The 19,644-nt window shown below is 42.2% G+C and overlaps 1 protein-coding gene and 1 long non-coding RNA gene across 2 annotated transcripts; one reads left to right on the forward strand and one right to left on the reverse strand.

The window, feature by feature from the left end:
- On the forward strand, window positions 1-362 carry LOC121536573. Its single transcript, XR_005994882.1, has 2 exons — window positions 1-39; window positions 84-362. It is a non-coding gene; the product is annotated as an uncharacterized LOC121536573 (long non-coding RNA).
- Window positions 363-8,242: 7,880 nt separating this feature from the next.
- On the reverse strand, window positions 8,243-18,629 carry LOC121536574 (NXPE family member 3). The gene is made up of 6 exons (XM_041843954.2): window positions 18,377-18,629; window positions 16,218-16,397; window positions 14,884-15,668; window positions 14,647-14,717; window positions 10,355-10,576; window positions 8,243-10,236 (listed from the first exon to the last, which is right to left on the reverse strand). The coding sequence occupies exons 2-6, from the start codon at window positions 16,365-16,367 to the stop codon at window positions 9,686-9,688; spliced, it is 1,779 nt and encodes a 592-aa protein (XP_041699888.1). The 5' UTR covers window positions 16,368-16,397; window positions 18,377-18,629; the 3' UTR covers window positions 8,243-9,685.
- Window positions 18,630-19,644: the final 1,015 nt, after the last annotated feature.

Genomic DNA, 19,644 nt, shown 5'->3' on the forward strand with positions numbered 1-19,644 from the left:
CATTCATCAAGCCCTCAATGAGCTGAATCAGGTGTGCTTGTCCAGGGTTACAACTAAATGTTATACTGTTGGGGCTACTGGAGGACCAGGGTTGGGAAACACTTCACCAGTGTACCGCCACGATGATTAGATATATAATTGCCTCTTTAAGTACGTTTTTTATATAATGGAGGGGTTGCTTATTTGAGTGTTGTTTTGTATAAAGCTTTGCCTGTTTCGGTTTAGGTGTTTTTGCCAAAGGTAATAATTATCTGCTTAGGAGTGATGCGCTACGAAAGGAATTCTATTTCAGTTTTTTAATGAAAGACAATGTTTTTGAAGGGAATAAAATGCACTTTTAAGTGAATGTTGTAACAAAACTACTGAGTGTTTTATTGATGATTAACACTGATTTTGCTGACGTGTGTGTGTGTGTGTGTGTCGTGATGAAAGTGGATAGGAAGCAGGCGACGTCTATTAGTGATGCGCGGGTTCACTCATAACCGGTTTAGGGTCATGAAATATTGTAGATTTAAGGGCAGCGGGTGGTAACTCATAACCCGGGTGGGTGGCAGGCGGGTTGTATAGAGAGAAAACAATACCTTAAATCCATAAATATATCATTCCTCAACAAAAAATATAAAGGCAACACGGTAAGTGTTGGTCGCATGTATCATGAGCTGAAATAAAAGATCCCTGAAATGTTCCATGTGCACAAAAAGCTTATTTCTCTCAAATTTTGTGCACAAATGTCTTTACATCCCTTTTAGTGAGCAATTTCTCCTTTGCCAAGATAATCCATCCACCTGACAGGTGTGGCATATCAAGAAGCTGATTAAACAGCATGATCATTACACAGGTGCAACTTGTGCTGGGGACAATAAAAGGCCACTCTAAAATGTGCAGTTTTGTCACACAACACAATGCCACAGATGCCTCAAGTTTTGAGGGAGTGTGCAATTGGCATGCTGACTGCAGGAATGTTTTGGTCATAGAACCCCTTGCCGCCATGATTAGATAACATTACCAAATTAAAGGAATTATAATTCAATTCCAGTCCTCCTGGCATTGCTTGAAGAGTTTGGTAAACTATCTGGTTATAAAGTCAATTGATCCAAGACAGAGATTATGCCTATATCTATCTTCAACCCCAAACCTTTACAAGACGAACTCAAATGGAAATGGTCCTTGACGAATATTAAGTACTTAGGATTTTTCAAACCCTGTAATGTACATGATGTGTATAAATTGAACTACATTCCAGTTATTGAAAAGGTTACCAATGACTTGAAAAGAACGGACTTCCTTCCTATTTCTCTTCTGGCCAGAGTTAATGTCATCAAAATGCCAATATTACCACATTTTCGTTATTTGTTTCAGAATCTTCTAATGTCACAAACATGCAGAGCCTCTTCTCATTTATTTGGAATAACGAATCACCCAGAATTAGTTTGCAGGTCCTGTATCTTCCATATAAGGCGGGTGGTCTGAACTAACCTAACCTAAAACTTTACTATTATTGGGCAGTCCAACTTGCCCAAGTTAGGCAATGATTTTCTCCCTCATTAGGTTCTTGGGCAAGGCTAGAACCCTTTGACATTTTACCATATGAGTTGAAATACCTGCCCTATTTTGGCCTGCAAGAGACAAAGAAGATTACGAATACCCCAGTCATTTTGAATAGTATACAAGTATGGAAAGCAACTAATAAATGACTGGGTTACAATGCATCTCTCTCCCCTTTTGCTCCCATATGGAGAAATTCCTGCTTTTCATCCTGTTTTAATGATGATACATTTAAATCCTGGCACAACAAGGGTATAAAGGAAATGTACCACCTCTTTCAGGATGGTACGAGAGAAATTCTGTATTCCATCTATTTTTCAAGTCTGACATATGGTTAAATTGAAACAGGGTTCTCTTGGGGAACCCAAATCATCTAAACTTGATTTCTTACTGATAATAGTGAAAAAACTGTCAAGTGTAATTTCTAAGGTTTATAAATTGTGGTTAGATCATATGCCAGTAGACACAGATGTTACTAGATTGAAATGGGAAGATGTACAGGTTGAAATATGCAGAGAAGAATGGTCTTATATATGTTTGAAAGCACACCAATGTTCCTACAACCTCATACACAATCTCAGATTAAAACCGTTCACAGAGTTTACTATACACCAGAAAACTTCACAAAATGAATGCTAAAATATATTTCCTTTGTTGGTGCTGTAAGAGGCAAAAGGGTACTTATTATCACGTTTTGGACATGCAATCTTATTTCAATGTTTTGGGAATCAGTAATCAACACAATTTCAGAATGTTTACAGATATCTATCCCTCTCATGCCTAGCTTGTGTCTGTTTGGGACTAGTAAAAAAATATATTGATCTGTCTGTGCTAGCGGCAAAGAAATGCATAACATTATTCTGAAAATCAGATAGTCCCCCTACTTTAACACACTGGATAAATGACATAGAGTACCAGTCAAAAGTTTGGACACACCTACTCATTCAAGGGTTTTTCTTTATGTTAAACAAATCAAAATATATTTTATATTTGAGATTCTTCAAATAGCCACCCTTTGCCTTGATGGCAGCTTTGCACACCCTTGGCATTCTCTCAACCAGCTTCATGAGGTAGTCACCTGGAATGCATTTCAATTAACAGGTGTGCCTGGAATTTATTTCCTTCTTATTGTGTTTGAGCCAATCAGTTGTGTTGTGACAATGTAGGGGGGGGGGTATACAGAAGATAGCCCTATTTGGTAAAATACCAAGTCCATATTATGTCAAGAACAGCTCAAATAAGCAAAGAGAAATGACAGTCCATCATTACTTTAAGACATAAAAGTCAGTCAATACGGAAAATGTCAAGAACTTTTTTCAAGTGCAGTCGCAAAAACCATTACATTTACATTTTCGTCATTTAGCAGACGCTCTTATCCAGAGCGACTTACAAATTGGTGCATTCACCTTATGATAGCCAGTGGGAGAACCACTTTACAATAAAACCTTTTATTTAATTTTTTGGGGGTGGGGTAAGGTGGGGTAGAAGGATTACTTTAGATATAACGTGATTTGACATCATTCTATCTGTGGCCAATGACCTTGAGCCTTCTTGGATGGATGTGAATTTTCGAGGTCCACTCTTAGACTTGGCGGTGACGTACTGTCCCCACGAGTGACAGAACACTGAGCTAATCATGGTGCAACTAGAGAACATTACCAACACCTATGCTCCGTATTTTCCGCTGGCTGCCCCACCACCACAGAAAGCACTGAGCTAGGCTGAAACACTGGTATGTGATACGTATTAATGCCAAAATAACATGCAAAACTGTTAGGCCTACTGCTGCTAGGTAGCTCTCTCTCTGCTCTCCCCCTCCCCTCTGTCTGTCCTTGATTGCAGGAGTGAAGTCTGGTGTGCGGGAGTCAGGGTTCCAGCTGCAGCTCATTCACCATAATCACCTCAGCCTTAAAGACCCGGTCAAACTTGCCACTCATCGTCAGATCATAGTCAAGACGACCATGTTAGTTTCGCTGTTGACTCAACCTGCTTGTTTTCGCCCTTTGTGTTTTTGGCCTGTTCTAGTTACTTTTCTCCTGTGCCACAGATTATTGGAACCTGACTCCTGCCTCCGCTTCACTCCTGCCACCACCATCCTGCTTTCCACTACCGGACCTCCCTTTTGGACTCACCACGGACACTAGGACGTTACGGTACCACTCCTGCTCTGAACCTGGATCTGTTACCCTCCCTGTAAACCTGGACTTGCTCTTCCCCTATTATTGGAAACCTGGACAAATTGAACTTTGTAAATAAACCTGTTAAACCTTCTCTGGCTCGGTGTAGTTATCTGCATTTGGGTTCAAATCCAGTTAAATCATGACAAAAACAGGTATTTGTTATTTATTTTTTCCCTAAAAATGTGAGGTCAAAACAGGTGACTTTAGAGTCATTGAAAGGGTTGAAATTGATGTTTCAAGAAGAAGTGTCCAAGTATGCTACTTTTTCTCAGATTGATTTAGGATTATTCAAATTAAATCGTATTTGTCACATGCGCCGAATACAACAGGCGTAGACCTTACCGTGAAATGCCTACTTACAAGCGCTTAACCAACAATGCAATTCAAGAAATAGAGTTCAAGAAATTCACAACTGCAACTTAAAAGTGTAGGCAAAGCTCTTCTGGTAAGACTCCAGCCGTTGAGTCCTGGTGTACTTCTCAACCAGTGACTCCAGATCCTTCTGTTGCTTGCAGTAGAGGGATCTTTGCCATAGCAGTGGAATATAAAGAACAGCTCTGCGTGACTTAATGAAAAGCAGCTGTAGTGTCGAGTCAATGTTGCTAATTATGCTGTAACAAAGGAGTCCGCTTAGACTGAGCCTTGATCATAAGTTTTATTCATATCACAAGATTTCAGCATAAGTTTACAGATGTCATGATCACCCGGAGAGCAGTGTTTTCCAAATTGCAATGGCCGCTCTGCTCTTCTTTGTTTAAACCCAGTACTTATAATTTTCCCAAAATATGGGTGGCTCCCTCTACTGTCCAATCCCCTGTCTACAACACACACTCCCTGTCCCATCTGGGGCGTCACCCTAAAACAACTCCCTTTGAAACTAAATAAACATCCTCTCAGGTTCCACTTAAAACATTAGCAAAGTCATAATCTTAATACACTACACAGCAAACAGACACAACATTGTTTCACATTCTTTAATAAAAGACTCAAACACAAACAGGCAATAGGCTATAGAGCTGGCTTCACAGTTTCCCTGCCAAATAGGCTTTTAAGGAAACTCGACATATATTGACGAGGTTGAGTGCGAGAGTGGGGTCTGTGCGCTGCGCAGTAACTTCCCCAAAATGTTTTGCTCGACAGAAAGACATGTAAGCCACACACACACAGAGAGGAGAGCAGGGAGTTAGGAGAACACTTGAGGTGGGGCCAAACAGCGTACAGTAGGTGTGACCTGCTTTAGGCTGTGGGAGTGGGCCAGTCTCTTTGACAGCAGTTAGATGGGCCGACACTGATTTTGAAGTCGCAGATCACGTGATCATGAGCAAGCACAGACTCGGGTCCGCTACACACACACACACCTTTTCTGATTTGTATACTTTGAAAACATGAATTGAAAGTCTAGTATCCACTCTTTATCATACATTAGCATTTATATTATTGCAAGAAGTGTTAGAACCTATTGACACACTCATTAGGTGATTACAGCAGTGGTGACCCGTCATCCAGGGCAGGTGAGAGCCCCACCTGTTTAGCTATATTAAAAAAAACGTTGCAATGTAAAAAACATGTTGAGTTAATAAAGCCACATACAAACATGGTCTCTACCCCAATTAGTATTATTTTTATTTATTTTTAAATAACATGGTCTCTTTTTTGCTTTCTTGAGTAAGGCAGCTCCAAAATGCAGGTGTTTCAGCCTAGCTCAGTGCTTTCTGTGGTGGAAGGGCAGCCAGCGGAAAATACAGAGCGTAGGGGTTACTAATCTTCTCTAGTTGCGCCGTGATTGGCTCAGTGTTCTGTCACTCATGGGGACACTACGTCACTGCAAAATCTACAGGGAGAGCTACAAAGTTCAAGCCCCCTTAGGTGCTGCCATAGATTTACATTAGAAGTGCCCATCCAAGAAGGCTCAAGGTCATTTGCCACAGATAAAATTATGTCAAATCACGTTATATCTACCGTAGCTTTGATTGGACTGATCATGTCAACATCATACTTTCAAAATCTTAGCTAGCAAGCTAGACAAGCAGTCATCATCATGAATCACGTCGACAATCTACTGGCAAATATTTTTCAATCCTTGTCATATGAAGATAAATGATAGTTAAAACGTATCGGTGCTCATCGGCCATCAACATTACACAATAAGTTGGAAATTTCAAATTCAACAATGAGTGTTTTGGAAGGAATTAGTGGCTAACTGCAAGCGTTGCAAAGCAATTACTATTTTGCTTCCCCTGCCTGCTATTCGGTGGAGAGGGTGTGTGGTCCAAGTCTGGGTTTAAGGGTCTCTTTTCCAAGCTTAAAAGGATAAACATTCACACACAACACCATGGGCCAGAAAAGTTTGAATACATTGGCCATGCTGTCAATACAGCATGACTTCTGTCGCGTTCAAACCAAATGGAAACTCGGAACTGGGAAATCTCAGACTTCATTGAGTTCAAGACAACTGGGAACTCTGAAAAAAAAGAGCTCCGACTGGGAAAATACGTTTTGAACGGTCATCCAATTCGGAATTCCAAGTCGGGAACTCAGGCCTCTTTCTAAAGCCCCGACTTGAAGATCACCGACGTCATGATTCAACCTTGTTTTTTTTCGACTTCCCAGTTGTCTTGAAAGCACCATAAATTCAGAGAATGCCAGACTTTGATCACAAAGTTTCATGACAAAATTTGCCCACAAGGCTGTTCAAGTGAGCACAGCACAACAAGGTGAGTCCAAAAATGTATTGTATGCTGATACATAAATGATGTAATATGCCAGGGAGATATGTATACTGTAGCTACGAAAGTAATACTAAGTGTATGTAGTGTAGTAAGCTGTTAGTAGCCCATGTGCCTCACCCTAATAATTTACCCCTCTTAATTTTTCGCATACTGTTCTGACTTGGTGGTGCACATGTAGCCTACAGCCTATTTTAGAGAAATGTCAACATCGAATATTGTAAGAGCTTTCATTGTCTGCTTATATGCCCCCTTTATTTATCCTATGGTTCTGACTTGGTGTACAGAGAGAACACTGTAAGAACGGCCCATGTTCTGAATTCTGGTCGCTGTACATTTCAAAAGTGCTGAACATATAGTTATATTGACTACGTCCGTTTTAGCTCGCTCATTCATGTCTTACTCGAAATTACGGATTGCCTCATCCGCTCATCGTTCCCTTATGCCATAGTTTGTACATCTCAATTGTCATCAGAAACCACATTTGTTTAAGAAAGTCAGCCATATCAGCTATGTTTTTAAAAAAGGCAGTAAATGAGGCTGAATTAACTGTTTTGCTGTCAGACAAGGCTCTGATGATAGCCAGGTGTAGCGGTGGTAAGGATTGAGTCCATGGTGCTGAAAAGAAAGCTCTGATATTGTGACAGCTTTATATAGGCCCCAACAGTTTGTGGGCACAGTTTGTCACAATTATAGTGCAATTAATGTATTATTTAGTGTTGTGTTGTGTAGTGGCTTTGCTGGCATGCATCTAAAACATTATTTTTTTTGCCCCAACAAGATTAACATGCTAAAATCGCCGCTAGATTACAGGATTCTGTTATGATCTTTGACCGTAAAAATGTGTTTTACCTTCAGCAAGGACATCTGCCGCTCGGTAAATGACGACACATATGACCAAATGTTATCAATGAGAGAGGACATCAATGAGCAATTCATTAGATTACAATTCTAAGTTACATCTCTCTCCCCTGTTTGCTTACACTATTACTCCAACATAGCATTTAGTTTATTAATCAGTCCTCACCATTTTCTGAGAGAATGGAGAGAGTTGGGAAAGCGTTCCTCTTTGCTTCGGACAACACTGAGAGGAGGGCATCAATAATGTTGATATTTAGCTAATTATTTTCCACAACAAAATGGTAGCACACATGCTATAGTCCTATACTTTATCCCATGATGAATGAATGACAGGTGCACGCTTCAATTCATCAGATGTACCTTTGGATTTTGTATTGTGTTGTCATGGATGATGCAATAATGATTGGTTAGAATCAAACGGCTACGCAAGCAAGCACCACGCAGCTGCAGGTAACACGCGCAGGGTGCACGAGCAAGAGGTGCACACATGCTTTTAACTTGAACTTAAAACAGACAGTTTGGCTATCTTGTATGAAGTATCAAATATTTGATATCAAGGGCAGAAGTACAGTATGTGTCAAGTAGACAGATCAGTTGCCTATATTTCCGGACTATCGAACAATCCCGATGGATCACTTGCTAAAGCTATCTAAAGCTTAGCTGAGAATTTTCAACTCCAGGCAGAATTTGAGAATTCTTAGCTAGCTAAAGCTTTAGCTAACCTTAAGCTAGCTAACTAGCTGGATATCAGCACATTTGTTAATGTGGGGGGCGGGGGGAGGGGCAGGAATGCAAGAACTTGTTCAACGAAGACTGGTCATAAGTAAATCAGTGCTTCCATAGCTAATAAAACTGATAATATCACCCTTGTTAGTCAGAATTTGCAGAAGCTAACCCTAGCTAGCTAGTCAGACCTTAGATCTTCCTTCATAAATAAATCACCAATCACTTTATTGCAATTGTTCAATGGGAGATATATTTCAATTGTGGCAAGTTGACACTTATGGTAACTGGTAGAAAGTGAGGTAACACTTGGCAATAGCATAGCTTGGCAAAGGGTAACATGTTAAAGCGTTCCAGCTGTGGTGCACGGCCTAGGCAATAATACTGCTGTAATCGTTAGTTACAAAATGGCATCACTTTGAGACTGCCTAACAAGAGTTAAAAACAGTTACATGTTAAAAGTTCATTCCTATATTTAAATAATGTCACATTTTTGATATAAACTGTTGCAGAAGTACCTGAAAAATAACACTGGATAAAAAGAATAAAGCCAGTCCTGGAGGAAGGCTGTCTGTTGGTTGATGCCCTTGCCGTTTCCATCAGCATCTGATTCAGGCCTGTAAACCTCTTGATGGATGACAAAAGCCAGCAGACAAAGTCCTCAAGGGTTAAGTTTTTGAACATCCTTGGATATGGAACACATAGGAAAGCATACGATTTGGTACAGAGTTAACAAGTATTCATCTTTTAGGTTGTAGGTTAAATCTTGGCGACATGCTTTGGGCATTTCCTAGAGCCCCACTACTAAACCACACTGATTTATTTGACATGACAGAGCTGGATTCACATTGAGTTTTGTAACCATAAGCACATTGTTTGGTATAATTTTTTTCACATTTACTTTTGTCAAAATACCTTCGACACTGTGCTCCTGTTTCTGTATAACCAAACATATTTGATATTTAGAGTGAGAACAGCATTAATGCAAGTCTAAAGTACAGTATTTGGCAAACGTGTCATTTTCAATGCATTTTTTATACTGCGATTCCCACTCTCAATCTCCCCTACTGCACTGCAGTAGCCTACATTTACTTAGTGCACTCTATGGCAGCCGATATCCCATTCAGGTTTTGCAAAAGTGGGCTGAACAGAATTTGTTGAAATCTGTCGTTTTTTAAAAAACAATCTGTGGGTCACAATTCAATAACATGGCTGTTTCCCATAAAACAAACACTGAATGTCAGAAACTATTGCATAAAACTTCACACACATTTCTTCTAATAACCCTTTGAAACAACGTTTGAACTGGGGAAAACCTGTTGGCCATTCAACTTTAAATACAGCAGGTTGGGTCAAAATCAGTAATGTGCTCATAGTTGATTGATTCAATCAGCCCCGTTGTTTATCTTCCCATCTCTCCTGGTTTATTTGTGAGTGTGTGATGTTGATATAAACACTAGGTCACTTCACAACAGCCAATCCCATACACAGGAAGCAGGTACACAGCAGATAGGGCTTAGGCTACATCAGGCCATGCTCGCAGTAAACAGGTGAGCTTTGTGATCACACTATAAGTAACCCTCGTAAACATAACCACACTCCTATCTCGCGCTCATTTTTCATCTTCCATACCGCTCTTTCCTTCCTCGGCTAGCTCTTCTCTGGGCATACATAAGAGAGGATATTGTCTATCATGTTCTTTACAATGACTGGAGGCGGGTGAAGGGCATGGGGGAGGTGGTGAGCAAGGGTCATCTCCCAGGCATCCACCAGAAAGACATCCAGACCCCTGAACATGGCCCTGAGCACCCCGTCCAGCTGCACTGAGAACCAGTCACTATTGTACAGGCTCACCTCCGGGTCCAAGGCCTGGAGGTTGGCTGAACGCACCACTATCAGGGTCCCTGGAGCCCGGTCCAGAAGCCGCACCACCGCCCGTCGAATGTGGCGTAGTCTGCGTATGTAGACCTCTACAGGGTAGGTGCTGAAATGGGCCCAAACGCTGAGGACCACCACGGTATCTGGGCCCCCCGCCAGGCCGTCCAGCTCGTTAGCTACATAGCGCATCTCACTGGCGATGACAGTAGAGAAACGGATTGGAGGACCGTGACAGCGGTACCTCAGCAGGATGTTGTGGGTGCTGTCCACCGCCATGAAGGGCCCCACATTCCTAGGACTGTGAAGGTTGAACTCCTTCAGCTCTGTGATAAAGAGGGAAGGAGTTGAATGGGGAGTTGGACAAACAGAAGAGAGAGTTAAAAAGCACCCGAGACAGTGCACAGTGAGAGATGTCATTGAGCTTTAGCAGACAGCACTCACCTGGTACAAAGGCATTGAGGTACTCGAACCACTGTCTGGCAGTGGAGTCTCCGTACATGTACACCACCTTGCCCTTCAGACACTGAGTAATGGCAGAGGAGTCGTTAAACTGATGCATTGCGACACCACCCAGCGCCCGCCATGACCCTTGGAAGTAGTACCCAGAGGGAGTAACCCTGATAGGCTCCGCTCTCACACTGCTGCGCTCCATCTCTGGTTTGTCTGAAAAGAGGTGCCAGCATGATCACCTTACAAGTACAGTGCCTTCAGAAAGTATTCATACCCCACATTTTGTTGTGTTACAGCCTGAATTCTAAATGGATGTAAATGGGGGGAGTTCTCACCCATTTACACACAATACCCAATAACGACAAAGTGAAAACATGTTTTTAGAAGTGTTTGCAAATTTATTGAAAATTAAATACAGAAATATATCATTTACATAAGTATTCACACCCCTTTGTCAATAAATGTTAGAATCACCTTTGGCAGCGATTATAGCTGTGAGTCTTTCTGGGCAAGTCTCTTTATTTTTTTTATTTTTTTTTCACCTTTATTTAACCAGGTAAGCCAGTTGAGAACAAGTTCTCATTTACAACTGCGATCTGGCCAAGATAAAGAAAAGCAGTTCGATAAAAACAACAACACAGAGTTACATATGGGATAAACAAAACAAAGTCAAAAATACAACAGAAAAAAATATATATACAGTGTGTGCAAATGTAGCAAGTTATGGAGGTAAGGCAATAAATAGGCTATAGTGCAAAATAATTACAATTAGTATTAACACTGGAATGATAGATGTGCAAGAGATGATGTGCAAATAGAGATACTGGGGTACAAATGAGCAAAATAAATAACAATATAGGGATGAGGTAGTTGGGCGGGCTAATTTTAGATGGGCTGTGTACAGGTGCAGTGATCGGTAAGGTGCTCTGACAACTGATGCTTAAAGTTAGTGAGGGAGATAAGTGTCTCCAGCTTCAGAGATTTTTGCAATTTGTTCCAGTCATTGGCAGCAGAGAACTGGAAGGAATGGCGGCCAAAGGAGGTGTGTTGGCTTTGGGGATGACCAGTGAGATATACCTGCTGGAGCGCATACTACGGGTGGGTGTTGCTATGGTGACCAATGAGCTAAGATAAGGCGGGGATTTGCCTAGCAGTGATTTATAGATGGCCTGGAGCCAGTGGGTTTGACGACCGAACATGTAGTGAGGACCAGCCAACAAGAGCGTACAGGTCACAGTGGTGGGTAGTGTATGGGGCTTTGGAGACAAAACGGATGGCACTGTGATAGACTACATCCAATTTGCTGAGTAGAGTGTTGGAGGCTATTTTGTAAATGACATCGCCGAAGTCAAGGATCGGTAGGATAGTCAGTTTTACGAGGGCATGTTTGGCAGCATGAGTGAAGGAGGCTTTGTTGCGAAATAGGAAACCGATTCTAGATTTAACTTTGGATTGGAGATTCTTAATGTGAGTCTGGAAGGAGAGTTTACAGTCTAACCAGACACCTAGGTATTTGTAGTTGTCCACATACTCTAGGTCAGACCCGTAGAGTAGTGATTCTAGTCGGGTGGGCGGGTGCAAGCAGCGTTCGGTTGAAGAGCATGCATTTAGTTTTACTAGTGTTTAAGAGCATTTGGAGGCTACTGAAGGAGTGTTGTATGGCATTGAAGCTCGTTTGGAGGTTTGTTAACACAGTGTCCAATGAAGGGCCAGATGTATACAAAATGGTGTCGTCTGCGTAGAGGTGGATCTGAGAGTCACCAGCAGCAAGAGCGACATCATTGATATACACAGAGAAAAGAGTCGGCCCAAGAATTGAACCCTGTGGCACCCCCCATAGAGACTGCCATAGGTCCAGACAACAGGCCCTCCGATTTGACACATTGAACTCTATCTGAGAAGTAGTTGGTGAACCAGGCGAGGCAGTCATTTGAGAAACCAAGGCTATTTAGTCTGCCAATAAGAATGCGGTGGTTGACAGAGTCGAAAGCCTTGGCCAGGTCAATGAAAACGGCTGCACAGTACTGTCTATTATCGATCGCGGTTATAATATCGTTTAGGACCTTGAGCGTGGCTGAAGTGCACCCATGACCAGCTCGGAAACCGGATTGCATAGCGGAGAAGGTACGGTGGGATTCGAAATGGTCGGTGATCTGTTTGTTAACTTGGCTTTCAAAAACTTTTGAAAGGCAGGGCAGGATGGATATGGGTCTGTAACAGTTTGGATCTGGAGTGTCACCCCCTTTGAAGAGGGGGATGACCGCGGCAGCTTTCCAATCTCTGGGGATCTCAGACGTTATGAAAGAGAGGTTGAACAGGCTAGTAATAGGGGTTGGTCTCTAAGAGCTTTGCATAAGAGCTTTGCACACCTGGATTGTACAATATTTGCAGATTATTCTTTAAAACATTTGATTGGTTGTTGATCATTGCTAGACAACCATTTACAGGTCTTGCCATAGATTTCCAAGTAGATTTAAGTCAAAACTATAACTCGCCCACTTGTGAACATTCACTGTCTTCTTGGTAAGCAACTCCAGGGTAGATTTGGCCTTGTTTTAGGTTATTGTCCTACTGAAAGGTGAATTCCTCTCCCAGTGTCTGGTGGAAAGAAGGCTGAACCAGCTTTAGGAAGGCTGAACCAGCTCTAGGATTTTGCCTGTGCTTAGCTCCATTGAGTTTCTTTTTTATCCTTTAACTCTCCAAGCATACCCATAACATGTAGCAGCCACCACTATGCTTGAAAATATGAAGAGTGGTACTCAGTAATTTGTTGTAGTGGATTTGCCTCAAACATAACACTTTGTATTCAGGACAAAAAGTGTATTGCTTTGCCATGTTTTTTGCAGTATTACTTTAGTGCCTTGTTTCAAACTGGATGCATGTTTTGGAATATTTTTTATTCTGTACATGCTTCCTTCTTTTCACTCCGTTATCCTCAGTTCTCTCCTATCACAGCCATTTAACTCTATAACTGTTTTGAAGTCACCATTGGCCTCATTGTGAAATCCTCAAGTGGTTTCCTTCCTCTCAGGGCAACTGAGTTAGGAAGGACACCTTTCTTTGTAGTGACTGGGTGTATTGATACACCATCTCTAAAGTGTAATTAATAACTTCACCATGCTCAAAGGGATTTTCAATGTCTGCTTTTTTTTTTTACCCATCTACCAATAGATACTCCTCTTTGCGAGGAATTGGAAAACCTTCCTGGTCTTTGTGGTTGAATCTGTGTTTGAAATACACTGCTCGACTGAGAAGACGTTAAAGATAATTGTATGTGTGGGGTACAAAGATGAGATAGTCATTCAAAAAATCATGTTAAACACTATTATTGCACACAGAGTGAGTCCATGTAACGTATTATGCGAGTTGTTAAGCCAATTTTTACTCCAGAACTTATTTAGGCTTTCCATAACAAAGGGGTTGAATACTTATTGACTCAAGACATTTCAGCTTTTGATTTATTTATTTTTTGTAGACATTTCAAAAAATTCCACTTCGACATTATTGTATGTAGGCCAGTGACAAATAATCTCATTTTAATCCATTTTAAATTTAGGCTGTAACACAACAATATGTGGAAAAAGTCAAGGGGTGTGAATACTTTCTGAAGGGACTGTAAATTGATTTTTTTTTTAAACACACAAATACTGCATACACACAAATCCAGTACAAAACGTTGATTATAAACTGGGTGGTTCGAGCACTGAATGCTGATTGGCTGACAGCTGTGGTATATCAGGCCGTATACCACAGGTATGACAAATCATGTATTTTTACTGCTCTAATTACGTTGGTAACCAGTTTATAATAGCAATAAGGCACCTCGGGGGTTTGTGGTATATGGCCAATATACCATGGCTAAGGGCTGTATCCAGGCACTCCGTGTTGCATCATCAATTTGTAAGTCGCTCTGGATAAGAGCTTCTACTAAATGACGTAAATGTAAAAATGTAATGCTGAAGAACAGTCCTTAGCCATGGTATATTGGCCATATACCACACCCCCTCTGGCCTTATTGCTTAAGCATACCATGTGATAGCATGCAGATCAAAAACAACAGTGTCCCAGAACTTAGCCCTGGGGTACAACTTGTCTGTCAATAGTCAGCTTGGATAGTCACACAAGGGGTTCCCAGGGCTCTGTTCTGGTGCAGGTCTTTTATATGCACCCACTTGGTATGCTGGTTTTTCATTACACTTTCCAACAAATCCTAAACCTCCCACCCTACAAACAAGCACACGGATGCACACTAGCATGTGTGTAGCATCCCCTTGCTGTCTTACCTTTCTTCTCAGGCTGCACAATGACACTGTCAGACCCTGAAGCATGAATACGGACTTTGATGTTTACACCGCTGAGAAAAATCAAAAGAGACTTATTTTGTGTAAAAATGTTGCAGCTAAAAAATATCATACACCTGAAACAAACCTTGTAAATGTACATGTTACTAGCAAAGGCACAACTACTACATAGGCCTAACATACAGTCTTCACACATACTCTTATCTATCACTCACTAACCTCTGGAAGAGCAGTGACTCTTTGTTGGTGAGCAGGTGTTTTTGGTAGCCTCCTTTGGCATGGTTGATCCGCGTGTCACAGCTCAGCAGCTTGGGCTTGTAGCAGTACCAGGGTTCACCTGTGTGGGGGTCCGTGTAATTGCACAGCGGCTGCTGGGTGGTTGGCAGGCACAGGTTACACATGGTGGTCTCAGACAGGAATCCAGAGCGGAACAGACTCTTGAAGAAGACGCGGTCGGGACGTTCCTCTCGTAACCGACGCAGCACAGCAACTGCCTCACTAGAATGGACCAGTGTCACCTCTACCCGTACAGACCCCTCCCATAGTAACGGGAACACAGCTGAGTAGAGCCCATTCCGGTGGTCCAGCACCTGTCCTGCAACACCCGCCCCCAACTCTGGGGAATGCAGCCGGGCCAGCAGGAAGTCCCCACCGTGACGCTTGGGACGCCCCTGGAAGTCATGCATATGGACTAGCGCCTCAAGCTGATCCCCCACACGCCACTCTCTCCCACCTTCTCCTGGCAGGATTGCAAACAGGCTGTGTGCAGGGTCGCTGGTCTGCCGCAGGGGTCTAGGCGTCGGCCGAGGCTGAGGCTCTGGCCAGGCGATGGACTCCAGGAGGTAACGCTCCTCCAGAGCCTCCTCGGCTGAGGGCTCCAGGCCCAGGTGGCCACAGTAGCTCCGGTTGTGATCCAGTGGAGGAGGTTCCTCTGGGTTGAAGGCTGAATGGATGCTGCTCTGGAACTGGTAGAGTGTCGACACTGTTTGGCAGTTTAGCTTCTGCTGAAGAGAAGATGAAAGGTCACCAAGAGGGAGGGTAGTAATGGAGGATGGTGATTAAAGAAATGTGGGAGAAAGGAAGAAACATCAAAGCACATCTCACTGCTGAGGTGGTTGTTCATTGTTCAGCTTATAGGCCTATTGCTGTTCCATTTTGTTGACATTGTCCTCAATATGATTGCTAATGATGAACAACAAAGTCATCACAAAGGCGAAAAAGGAGGTAAGAAGCAATAGAGGAGGTAGTGAAAAGGAAGGGACACGCTGAGCTTGACTGGATGTTTTCATACAAGGAAAACAACCTTTTTTTTTCTCTCTCTCTGCTCCACATTAGAGCTAGAGTTGCTCTATGACCAGCTGAAAAAACCAACTGAAACCCCTCAGCACTTAAAAAATAGAAAGAGTTGTGGTGATCTTTCAGAATGCTTTGTCCGAACCCCTCTCCCTCCAATCTGAACCCTCCCTCCCAACCAAGTGAACGTAAATCCCCCCCCCCCAACCCTTACTAGACCAACTCCAACAAACATACCTTTTCCCCCTTCCCCTCCTCACCTCAAGAGTGTGAATGTTGCGCAACAGGAAGATGATTCCTGACAGGGCCAGCACAAGGAAGATGGAGGTGTATTTGGACAGGTTCTTCCAAACGGTACCCCCTTTCTGCCTCCCATGCTCAGGCCCAGTCTCACGCTCTGATGTCACCATGGCAACGGTGTCACGCCCCTACCAGTCCCCCTGATATTAGCACAAAGAAACAGAAGTACAGAAGTCATAAAGGAGTCAGAAGCCAACCGTGGGAAAGTGTTTGCATTTACATATAGAGCATGGAGCCCTAGGTTAACCTCTACGGGTTCGGTGTCCCTTATACGGGACGGTTGTTGCTCAATATGCGATATGTGACTAGAATGGTGTTGTAAACAACAGCCAACTTTCTGGGACATAGACATGTCTTATATGGGCAGAAAGATTAACAAGAATGTAAGCTAACTGCAGTGTCCAATTTACAGTAGGTATTACAGCTAGAAAATACCATGCGGATAGTGCACAACAACAAAACACTTTTATCACAGCAACTGGTTTGGTACATTCACCTCTGAAGGTAAATAATGTACTTACATTCAGTAATCTTGCTCCGATTTGTCATCCTGAGGGTCCCAGAGATAAACTGTAGTGTAGTTTTGTTTGAAAAATCAATTTTTATATTCAAATGTAGGAACTGGGTTCTACAGTTTGACCTCTGACTCCACACCCACCCCGCCCGGCCATCTAGATGTGTGAAGGTTAGTGTATTTTCTGTAGGGAAGCTAATGATCCATCATTTATGACATTCCTGGGAGTGTGCAAACTTAAATGTTGTATTACCATAGCATTTTTGTATGTTCTCTATAGTTATGTACTTGAAAACCAATTCGGCACATTTGGGAAAACTCCTGGCAGACTTGATACAGAATATTGTGTAGTGATGTAATTCTTTACTGGATCAGTCTGAAACTTTGCACACACACTGCTGCCATCTGGTGGACAACATCTAAATTACATCTAGAATCCTACATCACTGTCTGGCCTTTCACTTGCATTTCAAAGACAATGCAACAACAAAATAATAGAAAACGCATGTTTGTTTGTTTGTATTATCTTTTACCAGATCTAATGTGTTATATTCTCCTACGTTAATTTCACATTTCCACAAACTTCAAAGTGTTTCCTTTCAAATGATATCAAGAATATGCATATCCTTGCTTCAGGTCCTGAGCTACAGACAGTTAGATTTGGGTATGTCATTTTAGGCGACAATTGAAAAAAAGGGTCCGATCCTACAATTCAGATTTCCTGTTTTGTGAAGCACTCACATTGACATCCCTTGTCATTATAATCAATCTACAGAAAGGGAAAGCACTTACAGAGTCATACATCATTCAAATGTTAGCTCAGGGTGGAGAATCCAGGTTCATTTGAGGTAATATCTTGGTATTCCAACATTCAGTGCACTACTCAAACCTATTAGCCAGCAGTATAGCTCACGAAGTACTTTACAGTTACCACTGCTGCAGCAATGTCCCGCCAGTAAGTTAATACTTTGTTCAGGCAAAATATCTGTATCACGAGTGTGCTGCTATGTTGTAACATTTGTAATCCACTTGTTCTGGTCACATGACTGAAAGTGCCTGCAGTTTTTTTGTTCCTGTTGCATACTATGGAACAGCCAGCCATAGGACCGCTAACTATGTCTATTCCGGGCAGACTACGCAATGATTTACCCTTAGAATTATAAGCATTTACCTAGCTAGTCCATGCTACCTGCAGTAGGCTACATACTCTAGCATTGGCTACTAACCTACCACCACCACCAGAGATGCGTTTTCCCAAACACATTTTATCAGTAACAAAAAATGGACGGTGATGTCAACAGATGGAGGCGGGAACGGGCTGCACACTTTATATGCAGCGTTTGCTCAGCTGCACGTCATAGCTGTATAGATAGCTTGCTAGTTCCAGAGGAATGAATATAATTCGTTGGAAAATGTAGTTAACCACCTAGCTAACAATTGTAGTATCCTTAGCAGCTAACGTTAGCTAAATTAGTGTAGCCAATACGATTTCCGTGTTGGCTCTTCTAGCTAGCCAGCTAGCAAGCTTGCTTATGCTAGCTTGCTACTTTTACATGCACATATCTGACGTACTGTATAAGATAGCGAAATATGACAAATGCTTACTTAGTTGAACTGAAAGTTGCGTTCCTAGAGATGATCTCACTGTCGCGCGGTGTGCCTTTGTGCGGCTCTGCCAACAATATCATTTGCTGTGATTGTGCCAATCATATTCATGTTCACGACTGCGCGTGCAGCTCATTGTGTCGTTCTACGAATCTCTCAGATTTCAGAACGAGATTCATCAGTTTGCGCTGTTTATACTTTGATCAAAGCCTACCAGTGAAATGCAGTTACCCCAAGCAGTGCTGCAGATATGATATAACGTCACCTTAAGACTACGTCAGTATAAAGCCATCCCCTTTTGGCTTAAAGCAAAGATACTGGAAATCATATGGAGAACGTTTTTCTATACCTTAGTGGTGGAGACCACATTTTATTTGTTATGTGAATTTATTTGACCCAGCATACAGCTATTTTGGTTGTTAGAATATACACATATGTCGTTTCTTTTATCCATGTAAACTGAACTGAAGGTTGGCTGGCCTGCAATATGTTATTCAATTATGTATAACATTACTGACTGCTGTTCTGCGTTATACTGTCACCGTGGGGCATCGGTGAAAATGCATAATGAATGCTTTCACAGACGGACCCAGAAAGCGAATGGTCCCGTTATGATATTTATTTTATTCTCACACAGAAAAGGAAACGAGGCACATTGGGGGAGGGTTTAGATTGAGTTGGGGCAATGGACGTTTAGGGTTTGGTGTTTAAGGGGTTTGGAATTGGCCTGAGGAGGGTTGTGGTTTGTGAAAGGGAGATAACATAAACACAGATGCATAAAGTGAGCATGACAGACAAGGAAGTGTCAGATGACCAAAGTTGGAGGGTCAAAAACCTGTGTAGGCATAGGGGTCGAAATAAATTAGGGTTAGGGTTAAGGTTAGATTAACGCCTCGATCACACCGACAGTGTCTTGCATTTTGGTACTCAGAAGTACATTCATTTCCAATGGAACGCTGCGTTTGCCTTGCAGCATTGCGTTGCAGAGGCAGTTGCAGTGCGTTCTGTGTGGTGCATATGTTGGGATTTTGGTAGCAGAAGGTGAATGTTGAACATTTGTTGCACACATATCCAGATGATGCCATTTACTGTACCATCGGTGTGATCGAGGCTTGTTAGGTTTAGGTATACAGTGCCTTCAGAAAGTATTCACACCCCTTAACTTTTTCCACATTTTGTTGTGTTACAGCCTGAATTTAAAATGGATTATATTGAGATTTTGTGTCACTGGCCAACACACAATACCCCATAATGTTAAAGTGGAATTA

Source organism: Coregonus clupeaformis, chromosome 23 (assembly GCF_020615455.1).
Source record: "Coregonus clupeaformis isolate EN_2021a chromosome 23, ASM2061545v1, whole genome shotgun sequence".
In the NCBI taxonomy this organism is placed as follows: Eukaryota; Metazoa; Chordata; class Actinopteri; order Salmoniformes; family Salmonidae; genus Coregonus; species Coregonus clupeaformis.

Excerpts from the sequence above, each read along its gene's own strand:
- LOC121536574 (XM_041843954.2), bottom strand. The coding sequence starts at position 16,367 with ATGGTGACATCAGAGCGTGAGACTGGGCCTGAGCATGGGAGGCAGAAA. Across the intron at positions 15,669-16,217 it reads GCAACATTCACACTCTTGAG|CAGAAGCTAAACTGCCAAAC; the intron begins GTGAGGAGGGGA and ends TCTTCTCTTCAG. Across the intron at positions 10,577-14,646 it reads TGTGCAGCCTGAGAAGAAAG|ACAAACCAGAGATGGAGCGC; the intron begins GTAAGACAGCAA and ends ACCTCTTTTCAG.